Source organism: Lipotes vexillifer, unplaced genomic scaffold (genome assembly GCF_000442215.2).
Source record: "Lipotes vexillifer unplaced genomic scaffold, Lipotes_vexillifer_v1.1 scaffold621, whole genome shotgun sequence".
Lineage (NCBI taxonomy): Eukaryota > Metazoa > Chordata > Mammalia > Artiodactyla > Lipotidae > Lipotes > Lipotes vexillifer.
The window spans coordinates 1503513-1524660 of record NW_006792411.1 but is presented as its reverse complement, the minus strand read 5'-3'; the positions used below and the strand labels follow the sequence as shown (position 1 = coordinate 1524660).

The window sequence follows — 21148 nt, the reverse complement described above, 5'->3', positions numbered from 1 at the left end:
TCTGATAGCCCTAATAGATGGCTGTCCCCAGGGTTTGAGAGCTCAGTCCCTCTACATTCTCATCTAGTTCTTTTCTCCTCTTTCTTCATGTCCCCAAGCCCAGTGGGACAGGAAGATGAAGCTGCATTTATATGGAGGGGACAGTTGTTTAGGGAGTATCCTAGAAATCCTAGTTGACCCCTTTCTGCCTGTCACCCAACCAGGGTACTCAGCTTTGATGCTGAGGTTCCTAGTGGACCAAGCCCATCGTGGTGCTCATACATTGGATATGACTGTTGACTCGTCTCCTCCTCTCCCACCAGACCCTGAATCCCTCATAGTCTAAGGACAGGTGCCAGGTGTGTTCCTTGAATGAAACCGTAACTTCTTGGGCTCTCTCGATCCCTGGGTCCCATGATTCTAGGATGATGGCCATTGATGATATCCTTCAGCTGACTCAGAATTGGGTTCCTTGTGATGATCTCCCGCTGACACCAGACTGAGCACTGTATCATAGTAGTTAAGGCACAGGCTTTGGAGGCAGCCAGACCTGGGTGTAAATCCTGGCTTTGTCACTTTCTGCCAGTGGTATTTAGGGTGTTTCACTTAAGCTCTCAGAACCTCAGTATCTTCATCTGTAAATGGAGGAGTCATCCCAGTTCCTGACACACAGTAAACACTCAAGAGAAAAGTAACTAATTCTCAGTCTAGTCCAGTGGACACAGATAAAATATTATAATCCCTTGGGATGCTATTAGGTTGAACCATATGAAATTGTCAATTTTTGACTTAACAAGTGGCAATTTCACTTAGTTCAGCCTAATGATCTGGGTTTGATTTGGGCCTAAGGAACTTACTTTTGCATGGAAGGGGGTAAAGGGCCACCACTGTACCAGGTATCTTACAGACATTATCCCATTTACACTTTACAACAGCCCTGAGAGACAGGTAATACTATTCCAGTCATCCCCTGGTATCTGTGGGGGATTCGTTCCAAGGCCTCTTATGGATACCAAAATCCACAGATGCTCAAGTCCCTAGTATATAATGGCGTAGTATTTGCATATAACCTTTGCGCATCCTCTCCAATACTTTAAATCATCTCTAGGTTACTTATAATACCTAATACAATGTAAATGCTATGTAGATAGCTGTAAGTACAATGTAAATGCTATGTAAGTAGTTGCTGGGTCACAGCAAATTCAAGGTTTGCTTTTTAGAACTTTCTGGAATTTTTTTTTTTTTTTTTATCTGAGCTTGGTTGAATCCTTGGGTGCCGAGGGCTGACTGTATTAGCATCCCCATTTACCAAATGGGGAAACTGAGGCTCCTAAGTAGCTTGCTCAAGGAAGTGGTGTAGCCAGGATTGGAACCCAGGTCAATCCAACTGAAAGTCTGTGCTATTTGCATTGCTGCTATCTTGAGACTGGGCTGCCTGTTCCACATGGCGTGGCTGGAGAGTTCGCAGCATTCTCTTGGGCCTCCTCGCCCAGGAGCTGGCAGCTGTAGCCTGAAACTCCCCGAGACGCTGCCTGTGGGACCCCACATTTCTTGTTCTGGTTTAGACAGTCAGCTTCTGCAGTTTTCTTCTGCTGTGTCTTTGGCTTTGGTTGGGGGACTGGAAGGGGCATTCTGGAGTCAAACAAACCTGGGTTCAAATTCTGGCATCCTCCATAAACAGCTGTGTGGTTTTGGACCAGCCCTCTGACCCCTTTGAACATCAGTTTACTATGGTGTGAAATGGGATGGGTAGTAAGCTTCACTCCATAGGGTTCCTGAGAGCAGAGTGCTGGGGATTTCACAAGTGCTCATTAGTGTTGGTCCTCAGCTGGAAAACTCCTATGCATCCCTCAAGATCCAGAGCAATTGTTTTTTCACCTGGAAAGCCTCTCCAGGTGCCACCAACAGAATTAGCCCTCATCCCCTCTGTGCTCCAACAGCAGCTGTAAAGCGCTTCTTAGCGGGCCTGTGGCCTATAAGAAAACTCTACTACTGTCTTTTCTGTTGAGTACCTACTGTGTGCCAGGCACTGTGCTGGGCCCTTTAGGTGTGAACCAAGACCCACCTGACCACATATGTCAGGCTTTTTTCACCATGTCCCACAGCCCTGGTTTATTTTATTTTATTTTTTGGCCACGCCACGTGGCATGCGGTATCTTGGTTCCCCGACCAGAGATCAAACCGGCCCCCTGCAGTGGAAGCGCAGAGTCTTAACCACTGGACCACCAGGGAAGTCCCCCATGGCCCTGGTTTAGATCTTAGCTCTGTCACATGCTGGCTGTGTGACCTCGTCTGAGCCAGTGTCACCACATCCCGTGATGGAACATAAATGAAGGACTTAGCATAGTGCCCAATCAGCCCAATAAACGTGGCTCATTTTGGTTTTGGTTTTGTTTTTGCGGTACACGGGCCTCTCACTGTTGTGGCCTCTCCCGTTGTAGAGCACAGGCTCTGGACGCACAGGCTTAGCGGCCACAGCTCACAGGCCCAGCCGCTCCGCGGCATGTGGGATCTTCCCGGACCAGGGCACGAACCCGTGTCCCTTGCATCGGCAGGCTGACGCTCAACCACTGCGCCACCAGGGAAGCCCAACGTGGCTCATTTTGATTCTTTTTCATTACTCAGACAGCTTTACTCCTACTGCCTGTGTGCCTTGCACATAGTGGGTGCTCTCGTTGGCTGCCCAGTTCTCCCCCTAGGCAGCCCTGCTAGGAGAGGCCCTCTCTCGGCTCCATTTCCTGCATTGCCCCGGGCTCTCGGCTCCATTTCCTGCATTGCCCCGGGCTCCTCTGAGGCCTGGCAGCCTGGGAGATCTCCACGAGCCCTCAGTGCCTGCCTTGGAGGCTTTCCTAGAAAGCTAGCCTTCAGGTTGGTTTCGGCCGAGCCTGGCTCCAGCTGCCAGCACCTCTGCTTGCCATTGGAAAGTTCCCCGTGCCGCTTCGGGCCAGATGTGTGCAAGGCTGTGAGTTGGCAGCCAGAGACCCGGCCTGGCGCTGCACACCCAGTCCAGCAAGTGTTTCCACCAGCTCCGTGTCTCCATCTAGAAGAACGGAGGTGCTGCACCCGGCCGGCCCTGCAAGTGGGTCATGCTGCTTGCCATCTGGATGAGACTCCGGCAGTCATGGAAAGATGGGCTCCAGGGAGAGGCTGTTGATTGGATTTCACAGAGTGACATTCGTGACTTTTCCCTTTAATTTAGTTCACCTCAAAAGATTTGAGTTGGCCGGCCTGAGCCACCAGTGCCTCATCTTTGTAATGCGGTTATCAGTGATTGCACTCAAAGCTTCCTGTAAGTCAGGCCATGTGCCAAGCTCCTGCCCTGCATTAGCCTGTTGAATCCTTAGCCAACCCTATAAAGTAGGTACGACTATTCTCTCCATTTTACAGATGAGAAAATAGAGACTCGGAGCCATGAAATGACTTGTAAAGTCCCACAGCAGCTTTAAGCTGTAGAGCCGAGAATCATACCTGGGTACCCTAAAGCCAGTGCCTATCTTTTTTTTTTTTTAATGACACTAAGGAGGGATTGTTATTTTTAATTTTTGACTTAACATGTGTGCAGGAAAATTCCCTTTTTTGGTATAGCATTCCATGAGCTTTTACACATGCGTAGGTTCTCGTAACCACCACCCGAAACAGGATGCAGCATAATTCCATCACCTCCTAAGAATTCCCTCGGGCTGCCCTGACTCTCAAATGGTATGGGATGCTGCCTCCAGCTGCAGCTGGAATTACTCCTGCGCTGTTCTCTTTTTCTCCATCGCCTGTCCAGAGAGGTCTTGGGGTGAAACGTGGACTTCTCTCCCAGGGCTGGGCCCTGTGCCTGCATTCTTCTCTGTAACAAAGCTGGTTCTGTTTCCAGCACCCTTGGCAGTTGAGCTGTTCACTCAGCCATTCCAAGAGCATTGTTACCCCAGACTCAGAGAGCCTTGAGTGAGGTCACCTTGATTTATGACCGTGTGGCCCTGTCTTGGCTTTTTGTCTGTCTGTCCGCCTGTTGGTCTCCCACCAGGCAGTTCCTGAGAGCCCAGTGTCACCAGGCACTGGAAAGATTGTGGTGAATGAGACAGACCTGGCCCCTGCCCCTTGAGGGCTCCCAGGGGAGTGGGGTGACAGTCACGTGAACAGAACAGCACACCCAGAGGAATGTGTGCTGAGCGACGGCAGCCCTAGTGGCTGTGGGAACCCAGAGAAAGGAGGCCTGACCCAGACTGGGGGTCTCCAGTAAGGCTTCCAAGAGGAGGCAGCCTCTAAGCTGACACCTAGGAAGTGAAGAGTTGCTACAAAGGTGAAGGGAGAGAAGATCCTCCCTCCAGAGGCAGTGGCAGGTGCAGAGACCAGAGGCAAGGGAGCACCTGGCCAGGTGCCCCGACATGCCTTTGTTGTCTTCCTCCACTAGGCTGAAAGCTCCAGGTGGACAGGGGCTTCTGTCTTCCTCTTTCACGGCCATATCCCCAGCCCTCGGAAGGGAGCCTGGTACACAGTAGGTGCTCTTGTGTGTATTTGCTGAATGAATGAATGAACGAACTGAGGTGTTTGAAGCAGAGGAGAGACACGATTCAATTTGTGCTTTAGAGAGACCGACCTTGTCTCCCACCTCCTGGCCTGGCACCCCTCTGCCCCCAGGTACAGTCTGAGACCTCAGCTCCACCACCCACCTGCGCGGGCTGGGGACAAAAAACATCTTCTCTGCCACTCACACCACAAGCACTTGTCTTTGGGCCCCATTCCAAGCAATCACTTAATTGAAAAGAGGAAAATTGGCAGCCTGCCACCCCCGGAGTGTCACTTGCTGTGGCGCCTGAGCTTGCTGATTCCTGATGCTGACTTGCGACAGGAAAGCTCTGGCCTGGGACCAGAAGAGCCGAGGCCTGGCCTTGGGGGTCTGGAAGAAGGAGAAGGGACTTCAGAGGCTGAAGGTGCTGGGCTTGGAACTGAAGTCGCTTACTTCCCAACTGCGTGACCGCAGGCGTGATGGCATCCTGGGTTTCCACCTCCCCAACCTGAGGGCGGACCCCCCCTTCCTTCCAGGTGTTTCATGATGATTGACAGGATGTTGGTAAAGCACCTTGCACAGGGCCAGCGCATAGCAGTGGGTTCCCCAGCATGGTTGCTGATTTTATCTCGGCCCCCCACCGCCGCCGCCACTCACCTTGGTCCGCGCTCACTCTGACATCCTAGGTTTCAAAGGCATCATGACACTCAGGCGGCATTTCTCCAGAATTAAACTTAATGTACCTTCTTTAAAAAGATAAATATGCGTTCCTCAGCACTTCCGGTGGCGATGCTGCTCTGGGTGTTAGGAAATCAAATACACTGTGGGTGTTGCAATTCCAAAAAGAGGTTGGGAGTGCTGACCTACATAGGCCAGATGCTGGGCAGACAGCTGGAGAGAGCTGACAGATCGGAACCAAAGGGAACGTGTGGTCTCCACGGGGACAGCAGAATCATGTTTCCCATTAGTTAAGCCGGTGGAGCCCTTCCAACTGCCTCTGCCCTCTCCTCACTCTCCCCCCTCTCCTTGCTCTCTCCCACCCTCCTCCACCCTTCTCTCTTTCATTCCCTCCCTCCCTCCCTCCTACCCCCACCCCACCCCCCACCCCCCGCCCCAGACTGTGTCCTCCACCTTAAGCCTGGGCAGCAGATAGCCAACGAGGTGGATCTGGAGCCCAACCAGTCGTTACCAAGCTGCTCCCAGGAACCACCAACCCAGAAACCCAGCCAGTGTGGGAGCTTTATTGGGGTGGCCGGGGAGGTCACACTTACCTTTTAAAGCTGGTTTCTTAAACCAGGGTTTATAGACTCTTGGACTCCCTGGGACATATTCCCAGGAACCCTCTCTGCAAGAAGTGGGTTCATCTAGATCTCGAAACTAACACTGCTGCTTGGTTTCAGGGCTGCACATGTTTTTTTGTTTTTTTGTTTTTTTTTTTCTTGCGTTATGCGGGCCTCTCACTGTTGTGGCCTCTCCCATTTGCGGAGCACAGGCTCCGGACGCGCAGGCCCAGCGGCCATGGCTCACGGGCCCAGCCGCTCCGCGGCACGTGGGATCCTCCCGAAACGGGGCACGAACCCGCGTCTCCTGCATCGGCAGGCGGACTCCCAAGCACTGCGCCACCAGGGAAGCCCAGGGCTGCACATGTTTTTGTATTTAATGAAGGTTGCTCTGGCTGCAGTGCAGGACAGCTTTAGTTATCCTGGGCTAAGGACTTGCTGCAGAAACTGTGTGATCTGTGAGCAGAAGCCATAGCCCCTCAGTATGCTGCGTGAGAGACAGAGTTTTTCCTCCCTCTGGCTAAAAAGGGCTCTGCTGTTTCTCAGGTCTGAGAAACAGCATTCTGGAGTGGAACTCCGACATCCTCAGCACCTCCCAAGAGGAGCCCTAGGTCTGGTTCCAACTCTCCTTGCACGCTGTGTGGCCTTGGCAAGTCCTTTCCCCTCTCTGACCTCATAACCCCAACTATAAAATGAGGGACGGTCTAGAGCAGGTTTTTTTGTCTGTTTTAAAGTCTTGGGACCCCCTGCTGTCGGCTTGAAGCAGGCAAAGGAGGACTGTGGGCAGTGGAGGAGCCCAGGCGCTGTCTAAAGTCTCCACTGATGGTTGCCTTGTGGCAGTGTGGACCCACAAGGTCTGGCGATTGGGCCTGCAGGCTGCCAGGTTACACCCTCTTCCATATATAGAAGAGCTAAAAGTGGGAGTGCCTAGTGGAAACCAGGATGGAGAACCCAGAGACCGACCCACCTCACCAGGAGCCTGGGGCTCCTTGCAGGACAATTTGACCGCTGGCCTAATCATCTAAGAACTCTCCAGATTTAAAGTCCTCTGGGGGAGTCATTGTGCAGGAGGCCCAGAGGGGCATGAGGAGCTTGCAAGGAAATTTGGATACTGCTGTGGAAGTGGAAAGAGTCCATAGCTAAGAGTGGAACCCTTAGTAAGTCGCTACACCCCTCGGTTCCTTTGTTTGTTTGTTTTAAACAGGACGAGACAAGGTGTAGTAAGCGTCAGGAGTCAGGAAGGGCTTCACAGGGGAGATGCTTTTTTTTTTTTGTTAAGAAGATGTTGGGGGTAGGAGTTTATTAATTAATTTATTTATTTTTGCCGTGTTGGGTCTTCGTTTCTGTGAAAGGGCTTTCTCTAGTGGCAAGCGGGGACCACTCTTCATCGCTGTGTGCAGGCCTCTCACTATCGTGGCCTCTCTTGTTGTGGAGCACAGGCTCCAGATGCGCAGGCTCAGTAGTTGTGGCTCACGGGCCTAGTTGCTCTGCGGCATGTGGGATCCTCCCAGACCAGGGCTCGAACCCGTGTCCCCTGCATTAGCAGGCAGATTCTCACCCACTGTGCCACCAGGGAAGCCCCCCTTGGTCCCTTTGTTAAATGCAGGGGTTGCTCTAGAATCAGGGATGTGTGCCGTACACATCCTCCCGGTTCCAGGTGCCCAGGGCAGACATTGCTAATGGAGCATGGATCTCTGTCTTGCTGATGTTCCTTTCTCACAGCCCTTGCAGGAAAACAGCCCCAACTCTCTGTCCCACTGGTGCCCTCTCTTTAGATGTTTTCTTTGGTCTCCCAGGTCATTCCAGGTTCCCCACCAGCACTGTAGAGCCAGGAGAGGGCTTCCAACGTGAGAAATGTGGGCTTGTTGGCCTGTAAACAACAGAGCCCCAGACAGAGTGAGAATGGCAAGGAGTTCACTAAAACAGCACCGCCCTCATTGTTGATCGTCCTACCGGCACCATCACAACGTTTGGCATAGCCACAAACCCCCTGTACTACGTATTCTTAATTCAGTATTCTTCAAATTGACTCACTTTTTTACTTCAGTTATTTTTAAAGGGAAACTTCAGCTGTCCACCATAAATGGAAAACCAGCAGCCCTCGCTAGAAATAGAAGGAAACTAAATAGAAAGGAAAAAGAAAATCAGTGTGTTAAAGTTCTTCCTGGCAAGTGTTGCCTGCCGTGAGGTCTTCTGTCCCTTCTTCAGGAAATGAGACCAGCAAGTGTTGGAAGGGGTGCTGAAAAGCCACTGTTGCCAACTTTCTGAGCCAGTCAGGGCCGGAAGGGAATGGCAGAGACTAACTTTCTCACTGTGGGATTCCCTGCAGTTTAGTGCCGAGCCCTGAATCACCTAAAACTGGCTGGTGTGCCCGAGCTCCTGCATACCTTGAGACAGTGATCTAAGGACCGTCACTTCGAAAAGCGCTTGGACCAGACCCTCCCCCAGATTTAAACCTATGGCCACTGCAACCCAGATCAAAATGTAATCACTTTGTCATGTGACTAGTGCAGAAGCCACACCCCTTCTAATTAATATCAGCGGGGAATTACAGCCAGATTCTTTGCCAGCCCTAGAAACCCCACCATAGAGATTTGCAAAGCAAAGTGAGGTTGGAGGACATTCCCCCCGTGCCTCAGGGATCTTATTCACTGGGCAAAAACACCTTCTCATGTTCTCTAGTTCACGTGATGAAAGCATATGAGATCACAGTGCTCCCGAGGTGGGGCAACAGCTGTTTCATATCATCCTGCCCTGGGGATGGCATATCGATGGAGTTCTGGGGCCTTTCCAAGAGTTGCGGCCATGGGCAGAGGTGTGGGCCAGTGGGTCTGCAGGGATAAGGCATGTCAGTTAAGCAGAGCTGCCTGGAGCTCGCCTGTTTCTGTTAACGTAGCCATGCCCAGTCCTGGTTCCAGGTGTTGTTCAAGGGCCTATAAACTTTGTTCTGTTTTAAATCTTTATTCATGGATGACCTGACCTTAGGAATGGAACATAAATTTCTGTGTGTCTAGTGGGGTCCCTCCAGGCACTGGGAGCCCACACTCCATTGGGCTGGGTTGGACCTGCCAAAGGAGGTGACTGCGGAGGAGTTAGGAAGCATTTATGGAACATTCTCCCTCAAATCCCAGCCACAGCAGAGATTCTAACCAACACCGATTCCATTTCTGGAGCTGTAAAAATATCTCATTCGATCTTTGCCTGTGAGGTAGGAAGGATGAGTGTCCTTGTCCCCATTTCTCAGAGAACACAAAGGCTCAAAGGGGCAAAAGACTTTCCCGAACTTAGAGTGAGGTCAGGGCTAAGACACCCTCTGCCGACTCCCAGCTTCCTCCCATCCCACCCTCCCACCTCTGTCATCGGCTGTACCTGCACCCAGGAGGTGCTCCGTGATCTGGAAGGATGTTCCAGAGGGACGGCCCTAGGACTGAGCCGAGATAGTGAGGGAAGATGGGGTTCCACCTTGGTGTTCCAGACGAGAGAGTGTGTCACAGACACATTTCTTCCTGTTCTCCTAGGAAAGTGACTTTTTCGTTCTGATTATAAAAGAAAATACACAGTAGAAAATCTGGAGAATACAAGAAAGCTTCAAGAAGAGAATTTTTAAAGTCTTAACATATTCCTACCAACCCAGAGCCAACCATATATATACATGTTTATATATATATATATATATGTATGTATGTATATATCAGTGGTTTATAGACATACACACACACTTTATATACAGTATAGTCCATCCACATTATTTGCCGATTCCATATTTGGGAATTTGCCTACTTGCTAAAATTTATTTCTAATCCAACATCAGTACTTGTGATGTTTTCCTGGTCGCTTGCAGACGTGGGCATGTGCGTGGCAGCAAAAACTGTGTGGCCTGAGGTGCATGTTCCCAGCTGGGGTTGAACAAGGCAACCTCTGCCTTCTTGTTCCAGCTCTTATACTCTGAACAAGTGTCTTTTTCCATGGTCTCTTTATTGCCACATTGTATACATCTCCTGCTTTTTTTGGTCATTTCGCTGTTTAACGTGGCCTCAAACCTAGTGCTAAAGGGCGGTCCAGTGTTCCTAAGCTCAGGCTGTGATGTGTCTTTTGGAGGTGTTAGGTAAGCTTCGTTCAGGCATGAGTTACAGTGCCACTGGCCATGAGTTCAAGCTTAATGAATCAACAATATACATTAAATAAGGTGTCATTAAACAGAAACATACAGCAAGGCTGTGTATTGATCAGTGGATGAAAATGTTGTGATCAGAGGCTCACAGGACCCCAACCCTCATTTCCCCTGGGAGCTTTGGTTCTGTGTTCACTAAGTCGGGCATTCACCGTAATACACAAATGAAATATACACAAGCACACACATACACTTATATACTGTATACATAATTTTTTTGAGATCAGATTGTTGCTTTAGACTGTTCTTTTACCTAAGATAATGCCTGAACTTTCCCCTCTATCACAGAATTCTTTTAGTTGCACACAAACCTTCATGCTAAGAGGGAAATTAACTAGAAGGCCAGTCCCCTGCGTCATAGCAGCCCTGAGTGGGCAGGTGGGCCCTAGAAGCAGGAGCTAGAGTGCGGACGGGAGCCAAGCAGGGCTCTCCCTGCCTCTCCTTTCTCTGCCTCTCCTTCGTTCGTCCCTCTCTGCAGACCAAATGTCTGTCACAAACGAGGTGGCTCAGGCTGCATCAGCATCCTCTCGACGGAGCTGATATATTCAGGTCTGATTTCAGGTTTCTGAGAAACTGACCATGCCTGGACCAGTCAGCTGTGGCTGTGAGATGGAACAAGTGGTACTTCTCATGGAGGTGGGGGTCCACAGATGAACTCTTGGCATCTGCCAGGGGGCATTTTTCTTTTCTGTCTTCCAAAAGCAGTCTAAGTTGAAGAAAAGTGGCCTCTGGAGGCCCTGGGACAGGGTGGTCCTCAGAGGACAGGGGTCACTGTGGCCCAGGCTACATGACACCTAATTCCATCTATGAACAGGTGGGATTTCTCATCCTCTTTGTGGCAGCTCCTGGCAAGTCAGACTGACCTGGGACTCCCTGGGATGGTCCTCACCCCCAGGTAGAGGAGGGAAGGCCAGGGCTGCTAAAGCCCCGGCACCAAGCAGGCTCACATGTGTGGTGGCCCAACATTTGCTCCCCTGCACTCAGGCTGAGGCCCAAGGGTTGGGGTGGGTGGTGGCAGGGTCTTCCCCCCAGACACCAACGGGGAGGGATCAGGGCCCTGACTCACCCAGCAGCTGGGAGACCTGTGCCCCAGGCTCAGGTGAGCTGGACCTGTGTTCTTAGGCCCTGGAGGGGCAGTCCCTCTGCAGCCCCCTGGGGCCTGGAGAAGACAGTGGAAGAGGCAGCGCCCGGGGGAGATGGGGACAGATGGGGACTGGAGGGTGGGCTGCAGGAGGATCTCACCTGTAGAGACAATGAGCAGGGGCGAGGTCCCCTCAGCTTTATGTCCCTGTGTTTAGCTCACAGTGAGGAGGAGGATGATAGCTTCTCTTTATGGAACATTTACCGTGTGCCAGGCCCCAAGCCCAGCACTCTCCATGCATTTTCTCATTTAATCATCACGCTGTTACGATCCCCGTTCTTTACAGAGCAGGAAGCTGTGTCGCAGAGCGGTAAAGCTGCTTTCCCAAGACCATGCAGCTAGTTGAGATGGAGGCAGAGGGTGAATCCAGGCCCTCTTAAGCCCTGAACTCAAAAGCCTCCCGGCAGGCTCTGAGGAAGAGGTAGAAAAATGAGCAGCCATCTCCTTGGTCCAACTGTGGCCCAGCTACTGGGTGGGGGCGTGATTCCCCGGTGCAGCAAGGCCGTCAGAGTTAGAGGTAACCTGGGTCAGAGTCCTTGCTCTGCACTGTGTAGCCTGTGACCTCAGGCAAGTCACTGCACTTCTGAGCCTCCATCCCTCTCTAGGACAACATGGGAGGTATTAGCCTGGCCTGCAAGCTCGCGAGGATTTGGGGGAGACCAAGACCCAGTCATCTGCACACCTCGACCCCAAGCACCCTGGCGTGGCTGACTTAGAGGAAGTTTAGGGACCCAGGACTTCTGGCCCTGGTGTCACAGAGGCCCTGTGAGAAACCCAGACCTGGGGAGTTGAGAATTTGCAAATCATGCAGGCCCTGATGCTGAGGTTGTGTAAGAAGGGATTTTGCTGGTGGCTAATTCCGGATTAAGGCCTCCTCCGTGGCCCTCGGACACCAGTGTGGTCTCTGTGCTTGCTCATTCCCAGAGGGAGGGGTTGTGGTGAAGCAGGACAGGAGCCAGAGAGGGCTTGACTTCCTGGCATCTTTGTGTCTTCTTCTTTTTTTTCCCACAAAGTACAGATTTTCCATTGCGCTCAGAGCTGGACATACAGCATTCAGTGTATGTACAAGACAAGCATGGTTTCTGCTGTCAGCAGTTGCTGTAAAGTGTAGTCGACTTTGTGATGGGACAGTAGGTGCCAAGAGGGCATGCACCAGGGAGACCCAACCTAATATTGGTGGGGCGGGAGCAGTCAGGGAGGGCTTTCTGGAGGAGGTAGCACTTGAGCTATGCCCTAGGAGTAGACTTGTAGACCATCCCACATTCTGGATTTATCTGATTGTTTCCTTACGTGTCATTTAGCTTGCTCCTCTCCCTCCTGTACTTCCTATGAAGTGAAACTTAGGTCAAGAGACTTGAGATTCAGGTTAAATATTTTGGTGACAATACTTGACAGAAGGTTTTGTATACCTCCTATTGCATCACCTCAGGGTCTAATTATCCCTCTTATTGGTCACGCTAGGTTTGGTCACCTATTACAGTTGTGGTCGCCAGATCTCTCCATTGAAAAGGGACATTTTTCCCTTTGCTGCGAGACTAATCCCTGGGGTGATATCTTCACCCTGTATGACTCTCCTTTTCTCCAACAACCTTTCACCCCATGGTTCAGCATCCATCAAGGATCTTTCCAGAGTGGCTGTGCCATCTTGTTTTCCCCCCAGCAATGTCTGAGAGTTCAGGTGGTCCCACATTTTTGTCAGCACTTGTTTTTGTCAGTATTTTTTTTTATCTTAGCTATTCTAATGGATGCGTGGTGATCCTTCATCATGGTTTTAATTTGCCTTTCTCTAATGGCTAATGATGTTGAATATCTTCTCATGCACTTACTTGCCATCCATATATCCTCTTTTTTTTTTTTTTTTTTGCGGTACACGGGCCTCTCACTGCCGTGGCCTCTCCCGTTGCAGAGCACAGGCTCCGGACATGCAGGCCCAGTGGCCATGGCTCACGGGCCCAGCCGCTCCGCGGCATGTGGGATCCTCCCGGACCAGGGCACGAGCCCACGTCCCCCGCCTCAGCAGGCGGACTCCCAAGCACTGCGCCGCCAGGGAAGCCCTCTCTCTCTTTTTTTTTAAATAAATTTATTTATTTTATTTTTGACTGCATTGGGTCTTCATTGCTGCATGCGGCGTTTCTCTAGTTGTGGCGAGTGGGGGCTACTCTTCGTTGCATTGTGCGGGCTCTAGGTTCGCAGGCTTCAGTAGTTGTGGCTCGCAGACTCTAGAGCTCAGGCTCAGTAGTTGTGGCACACAGGCTTAGTTGCTCCGCGGCATGTGGGATCTTCCCGGACCAGGGCTTGAACCTGTGTCCCCTGCATTGGCAGGCGGATTCTTAACCACTGTGCCACCGGGGAGGTCCCCATATATCCTCTTTGATGAAGTGTCTATTCCGATCTTTTGTCTATCATGTAATTGGGTTGGCTGTTTCCTTACTGTTGAGTTGTGTTGTTTTTTTTTTAAAATATATTCTGGATATAAGTTCTTCAGATATGCAGCATGTGTTTTGAGGGCTATACCAGGGAGAAAGTTATAAGTGTCACTTCCAGGGAGCATGACATGTACTATGTAAATCTCTGAAGGAAATCTGCTTATTTATTTATTTACTCATTTATTTAAATTGTGATAAAATATACATAACATAAATTTTACCGTTTCAACCATTTTTAAGTGTACAGTTCAGTAGCGTTAAGTACATTCACATTGTTGTGCAGCCATAACCACCATCCATCTCCACAACTCTTCATCTTACCAAACCCATTAAGCACTAACTCCCCATTCCCCTTTCCCCAGCCTCTGGCAACCACCATTCTACTTTCTGTCTCTATGAATTTGAAAACTCTGACTACCTAGTATAAGTGGAATCACACAGTATGTGTCTTTTTGTGACTGGTCTTTTTCATTTAGCATAATGTCCTCAAGGTTCATCCATGTTGTAGCATATGTCAGAATTTCCTTTTTTAAGGCTGAATAATATTACACATTTTGCTTATCCATTCATCTATCAGTGGACGCTTGGGTTGTTTCTACCTTTTGGCTATTGTGACTAATGCTGCTACGAAAAAGGTCTGCTTTTAATTCCTTAACACCAGGCCACTGAGTATTAACTGGGTTTGGGATATAATCCAAAAGCCAAGGTCAGATGTGTTAGGAATGCTTTGGTGGCAAGTTACAAAAACTAACTCATACTCACTTTAAATAAGAAAAAAGGTTTGGGTTTGTGTGTGTGGAATGTCCGGGATGCCGGGTCGAGGGGTTCAAGCAGTGTCGCAGGACATGCCACTTTTCTCTCCCTCTGAGCTCTGCTTGCTTCTGTGCTTTCTACACCTTAAATCACGGTGTAGAGTTCTCCGAGCTCGCCACTGCAGTGGGGAAAAGGGTCTCTTTCCTGATCATGCCATCAGAAGTCCCAGAATTGAGTCTCATCAGCCTGGCTTGGGTGATGTGCCCATCCCTGAACCATTGTTGGGATCAGGGACTGGTAGATTCTGGATGGCCAGGCTTGGGACACATGATACTCCCTATCACAAAGACTAGGGGAGGGAGAAAGGTGACCCTCCAAGGGAAATCAGGGGCTATTACCAAAAGGAGAGAGGAGGTACCAGATAAGGAGGAATACCGGATACCTGCCATGAGGGAAAAGCGAACTGCACAGCTCATGTGTGCCGGGCATTGGCAAAGCCCTATATGTACCTTAGTTATTGCAGTGAGTCCTCAGGGGAGATTGCTGTCCTCATTTTAGAGAGAAGGACACTGTGGCCAGAGAGATTGGTACCTTGTGAGTTTCACCAAACAGCAGGGCTGGCATTAGAACCCAGTGCATGGGCTCTTTCACCAGCCCCCAAACCATGGGCAAGGCCAAAGCCCTACATTGGGACAATTCTCATCAAAAAGTTAGATCTGTGCCTAAAAATGCAGACATTGTACTCAGAGGTTGATTCCAATAAACCAGTTAGATCTGCTACAGAGTTCTTGTACCATAGGGGCAGAACTTTAAAAATTGTAAACAGGGCTTCCCTGGTGGCGCAGTGGTTGAGAGTCTGCCTGCCGATGCAGGGGGACATGGGTTCGTGCCCCGGTCCAGGAAGATCCCACATGCCGTGGAGTGGCTGGGCCCGTGAGCCATGGCTGCTGAGCCTGCGCGTCTGGAGCCTGTGCTCCGCAACGGGAGAGGCCACAACAGTAAGAGGCTCGCGTACCTCAAAAAAAACAATTGTAAACAAGGGCTTCCTTGGTGGCACACTGGTTAAGAATCCGCCTGCCAATGCAGGGGACATGGGGTCGAGCCCTGGTCCAGGAAGATCCCACATGCCACAGAGCAACTAAGCCCATGCACCACAACTACTGTGCCTGTGCTCTAGAGCCCGCGAGCCACAGCTACTGAGCACGTGTGCCACAACCACTGAAGCACGCCTAGAGCCCGTGCTCCACAGCAAGAGAAGCCACTGCAACAAGAAGCCCACACACCGCAACAAAGAGTAACCCCCGCTTGCTGCAACTAGAGAAAGCCCACATGCAGCAACAAAGACCCAACTCAGCCAAAAATAAATAAATAACTAAATATTGGGAGATTGGGATCGACATGTATATACTAATATGTATAAAATGGATAACTAATAAGAACCTGCTGTATAAAAAAAATAAAATTCTAAAATGCTAGATAAATAAAATTTTATAAAAATTAAAAGAAAACTAGAAAATATTACTGACAGAAATGAAAAAACACCTAAATAGAGTGACACACCTAAAAAAATAAATAAATATAACTAACTAACTAAATAAATAAATAAATAAATTTTAAAAAATGTTAAACAAGAGATCAAGAATGAATTATGTAAGCAGAATTTTTTTTTTTTCTGTTTATGGGTGTATGCTTTGGGTTGGTTTTAAAATCTTTGATGATCTTTTATTTTATTTTTTCCTTATTTTTAATCCACACTGGCATTGTCCTTCACAGATAGTCATACAGACTTTGTTTATACATCCCCCAGGATGGGGACCTTTGGTAGGGTATTTTCTGGGACTCCATTTACCCATCTGGAAGGTGGGGCCATTGGGTTGGCTGAGTTCCGTGGTCCCTTTCAGATATGGAAAAGCCCCCTTGCTAGTTTCCCTGCCCCTTTTCAAAACCATTTTCTGCACAGCAGCCAGAGGCATATAGATGGATATATTTTTAAAACATACATTGAATTATGTCAAACGCCTCCTCCCCAGCCCCCTGCACCCCTCAAAATTTCAATAGAATAAAAATCCCTCACCATGGCCTGTAAGCCCTATAAGACCCTTGTGATGCAGCTGCTGCCCCTCCTGGCCACATCCCCTTCCCTGACAGCTGTGTCCTGCCATAATGGTCTTCCGGTTCCTCAAACATTGCAAGCATTTTCCAGCCTGCGTGTCTTCATTTGTACTTTTCATTCTGTCTGGAATACACTTTCCTCAGCTCTTCCCCAAGCCAGTTCCTCATCCTTCAGGTCTCAGTTCAAAGGCTGCTTCCTCAGAGGGACCTTCCCTTCCAAGAACACCCACTGCCACCATCCCCATCCTGCGCTACCACAGCAGGCTTTGGGGTCCTTCCTAGCACTTACTGTAACTTAAATTATATACATATTTCCTCATCTGCTGGTTTATTGCCCATCTTCCCACTGTCCAGGGGCAGGGTCCGAGGCTGTCCTGCTGCTCATTGTAACCCAGCACCTGGCAGAGGGCCTGGTACACAAGAGTTGTTTAATAAATGTTGTAGAGTGAATGAATGAACGGGAGCCATTCTAAATCGACATGCTGGAGCCTCGCTTAAGCAGAATTGATGTTTTCTTTCTTTCTCTCTCTCCTTCTCTTCGTTGCTGCGCGTGGGCTTTTCTCTAGTTGCAGCTAGTGGAGGCTGCTCTTCGTGGCAGTGCGTGGGCTTCTCGTTGCGGTGGCTTCTCTTGTTGCAGAGCATGGGCTCTAGGCGTGTGGGCTTCAGTAGTTGTCGCACATGGGCTCAGTAGTTGTGGCTCATGGGCTTAGTTGCTCCATGGCATGTGGGATCTTCTTGGACGAGGGCTCGAACCCATGTCCCCTGCATTGGCAGGCGGATTTTTAACCACTGCACCACCAGGGATTCCCCTGTTTTCTTTTTAATAAGACTAATGACTATTCAGGTGGCTTTGGAGACAGCTCTTTTTGTCGTAAAATCACTTTTCCAGGGTGACTCTGCCTCCCAAAGGATGCCCTGCCCTGTCTTTTGGCTCTATGAGGTACCCAGAGGACTAGTGGACACGAACAGGGCGGGGCGGGAGGCGGGATACCTGAATCCCTGGTGTTGAAATAGTGTGTCTTTCTGAACGGGGGCCGGGTAGACACTGGGGACTCAGAGTGAAGGGTACTAAGATTTCTTGAACTTCTCCTCTCTGCCAGGCAAGGAGCTCAGAGCTTTACCTCCGATAATCATCACAATTCTATGTAAGATGGGCTCGATGACCCCATTTTACAGATGGAAACTGAGACCCTGGGGGTTAGGAAATTGTGTGAGTCTAGAGTCCAAATGCCTTCCTTCCTGCCTTGCTTCGCTGAAATGAAATAGATGTTGGATTTAGAGAGGTTGTTTCTGGCGAACCCCTTAGCTGGGCATTCAAGGGCACCTCCCATCTTGTCTTGATTTGTCTTTACATTTTTCATCTCTTCTCACCTGGAAAATCTTCTCCCATAAGTCCCTGGTGTTCACAATGGGCTCTGGCTCTGGCCCCCCCATAGCTCCTCCTTTTCCTGTTTTGAGTGAAGGTATCCTAGCAAGAACTCATTTGGGAAGAGACTTTGTCTAAAACCGCTTTGGAAACCACTGCTAGGCGTGGTCCCCCGTACTCCCTGAGCTTGTCTTTGCTCCACCATCATCCCCCACCACCGACAGTCTCTTCTTTCCTCTCCTGCTATCTAGATCTACATGTCCTTCAAGGTACACCATGATGACTTCAAGCTTCAGAGATCTCTCCCGCCCCGCTTCCTGCATCCGTCAGGACTAAATTACATGTGTCAGAAACCCAACTTAAACTGGCTTCAGAAATAATCCCAGAGTGTGGGTGTTGCCCAGGATTTACTGCCTCAGGAAACTGGACAGACAAGGAGTAGATTGAGCTACAGGCAAAGCTGGACCTAAGGGTCAGACTGTGTCATCAGGAATCTACTGATACTGGCCTCATTCTCAGGCAGGCTCCTCCCAAGCGATGATGAAATGGCCCCCTGGCATCTCCACGTTGCATCCTAACAGCCTAGCAACCTCAAAGAAAGAGAGCTTATCTTTCTCAGGGGTCAGAGCAGAAGTCCCAGGGCTGATTCTTACTGGCTCTGACTGGCCCAGTGTGGGTCATGTGCTCACTCCTCAACCAATCACTGTGGACAGTGGTACCCACCTTGGTGTCTAAGGGACTGTGTTGAGATAGGGAAGGAGGCTCCCAGGAGAAAAGTCAAGGCACTCTGGTTGAAAGAAAGGTTAACCAGTACCGGGCAAAAAATAACAGACGTCCCCTGCGCACATCTTCACTTATGCACGTGCTGTCTCCGCAGCTTACCGTCCACTCACAGAGGCAGGGGCCCTGCCTGTGTACCCCCATGGCCTCTTTAACAACACCTAGCCCCTCGTGTTTATACAGCATTTCTCTGTTTCCAGATAGCTTTCACATATGTATGTTTTAAGTGTCAAAATTACCCTGTAACCACAGATAATTTGTGCAAGCCAGGAATGGATGTGCTGATCCCTTATCCCTTGAGTATCCAGGTGGTGTCCAGGGCCACCAGAGCCCCCAGCCAGATGCTGTGACCTCCTGCTGCCACCTTGGTTTGCCCGAATTTGTTCTCAATGTATTATTTTCTGTGTGTGCTGTGACTTGTGACAGAGATTGAAAACATGGCCCTGTGGTTTATAAAGCGGCTCTCCATCCTCCACCTTAATCGAATCCTCACACTATCCCGGGAGGCAGCGGAAACAGATGCTGTTAACCCAGTTTACAGATGGAGAAACTGACATGCAGAGGGAAAAGATGACTCAGCCGAGGCCCTAACTGGAGAAGATGGCGTGATGGCTTAGCTTATGAGAAATACAAGAGAGCTAAGAGCCGCAGGTTGCTGTGCCTTCTGACAAGTCAAAGTTTTAAGAATGATGCTGACAAAGTAGCCAGCCCTGTGGCTCTCTGAATTGAGTGGGGAGTAAGAAATCGTGAAAGTAACAGCGTCTCCTGGGATGAGCAGGGTGCTTATGCTTTTCTGTACTTGATTTCGTGTAATCCTTTGCACAACTCTCAGAGGTGGGGGTATTAGACCCATTTTATTGAAGAGGAAGCTGGGGCTCAGAGAGAGCAAGTAACCCGTCCAAGTCATACCGCTGGTCAGGGGCAGAGCTGAGATTCAAACCCAGGTCTTTCTGACTCTGAACTGCTTTGGTCTTGAGTCCTGGAGATGGAAAGACCCCCTTGGTGTTAACACCTGTCTCCATCCCTCTCTGCAGGTCTACATCATCCGTGTCACGTGGTCCAGCGGCTCCACAGAGGCCATTTATCGGCGCTACAGCAAATTCTTTGATCTCCAGGTAAGGATTTGGGGTCTCCGGTGAGCTGCAAGGTGGCAAAGAGTTTATTTGGACTTACTTTCCACTTTGACTTCAGAGCCACAGTGTTCTTGTTTAAAATGATGTCTATGCACTCACCTCAGCAGCACATATACTAAAATTGGAATGATGTAGAGATTAGCCTGGCCCCTGTGCAGGGGTGACATGCAAATTTGAGGAGCTTTCTATATTTTTCAAAAAAGGGTCCATCACTTTGGGGACATAAGTAATGGGCTGTATTGCTTTATGCTTTGATATTCAATATTTTCCAAATAAAAGAAAGGCTCCTGTTGACTGCTCTAGAACGGAGGCTGATCTGGAGATCGTTTCTGTTGGCTTTGAAGTGTAGATCTTGAACTCGTGTAGTCGTGTTTGCTGGTGAGTTCAGTTGTTGAGTGTGTTCAGACCTCGTGGACCTGTTCTGCTCTCAAGACAGACCCACGTCTGTTGCCTCACCTTGGCCTCCTCTCCCCATCAGCCTCCTTGCTCGGCTCCTAAAATGCGTGCCGTGCTCTCAGGGCACCGTGCTCAACTTCTCTCCTCTGAGGCCTTTGCATTAGCTCTTCCTCACCTGGAACACCTCCTGCACCCTCCAGCCCCCTCGTTGTCTCATCCTCTGGGAAGCCTGGTCTGACTTCATTCCCTGGCCAGCGAAGGCCACCTCTTCTGCACCCCACAGCTCTGCATCCCTCTGTCCTGACTCTGTATTGAAGTTGTCTGCCTGTCTCCCTCTAAGCTAGGAATCTCATGGGCAGGAACCACATCTTCATTATCCTCTCTTTCCTTCACATTTTATTCAAGGACACTGTATGTATCCAGTGAATGTTTGGTGAATGAATGAATGAACAAACGAACAAACGAAGGAATGAACTCTAACCCCCCTGAGCACCACCAGTCTCACAGGAAGCCTATGTGGACAGCTCTGTGTAAGCCCCTCCCCAGGAGGGTAAAAGATCTCTAATCCATGGGTCGGCAGCATTATCCTGACGTCACCAAAGGCCAGCAACTCAAAGCAAGTGTGTCATGAAAACTCACAGTGCCTGATATGATGTAACAAAGTTCTTTAGAAAACACAGACCTCAGGAGGAGGTGGGAACTTGCCCGGCTTCCTGAATCCATGAGCGTTCCCTGCCACTTGGTGAGGGGCTCACATAGCTCACAGGCCAACGTAAGGCCTCATCGAGATGACTGTCTTCTTTCCCTCTGTGTACCAGTTAGGATCCTTTGGTTGCAAGGGACAGAAACCCAACTCACGCTGGCCTAAGTAGATGGGGGGATTTAGGGGGCTGGTGTGACAGAACGTCCTGGGAGAAGGAACCTGGCAGGCTTCAGGTGAAGCTTGACAGAGGGTTCTCCTCTGTGTCCTCTCACCCAGCTTCTTCCTATGGTTCTGAATTCCCAGTTCCCTGATGTTGCTTTATCCTCAGATCCCACATGGTTGCACAATGCTCTGGGCTCACACTTAGCAGGAAAGAGTTAGTCACCACAGGAGAATATATACGACTGGTCAAA

General features: G+C 49.8%; 1 protein-coding gene across 1 annotated transcript in view; it reads left to right on the top strand.

Annotated features, from left to right (window-relative positions):
• The window catches only part of SH3PXD2B (SH3 and PX domains 2B), a 109736-nt gene that overhangs the window by 12408 nt on the left and 76180 nt on the right, over positions 1–21148 (top strand). The window contains exon 2 of the mRNA XM_007465558.1: positions 19538–19618. Coding sequence (XP_007465620.1) covers positions 19538–19618 — 81 coding nt within the window. The remainder of the gene's footprint in view (positions 1–19537; positions 19619–21148) is intronic.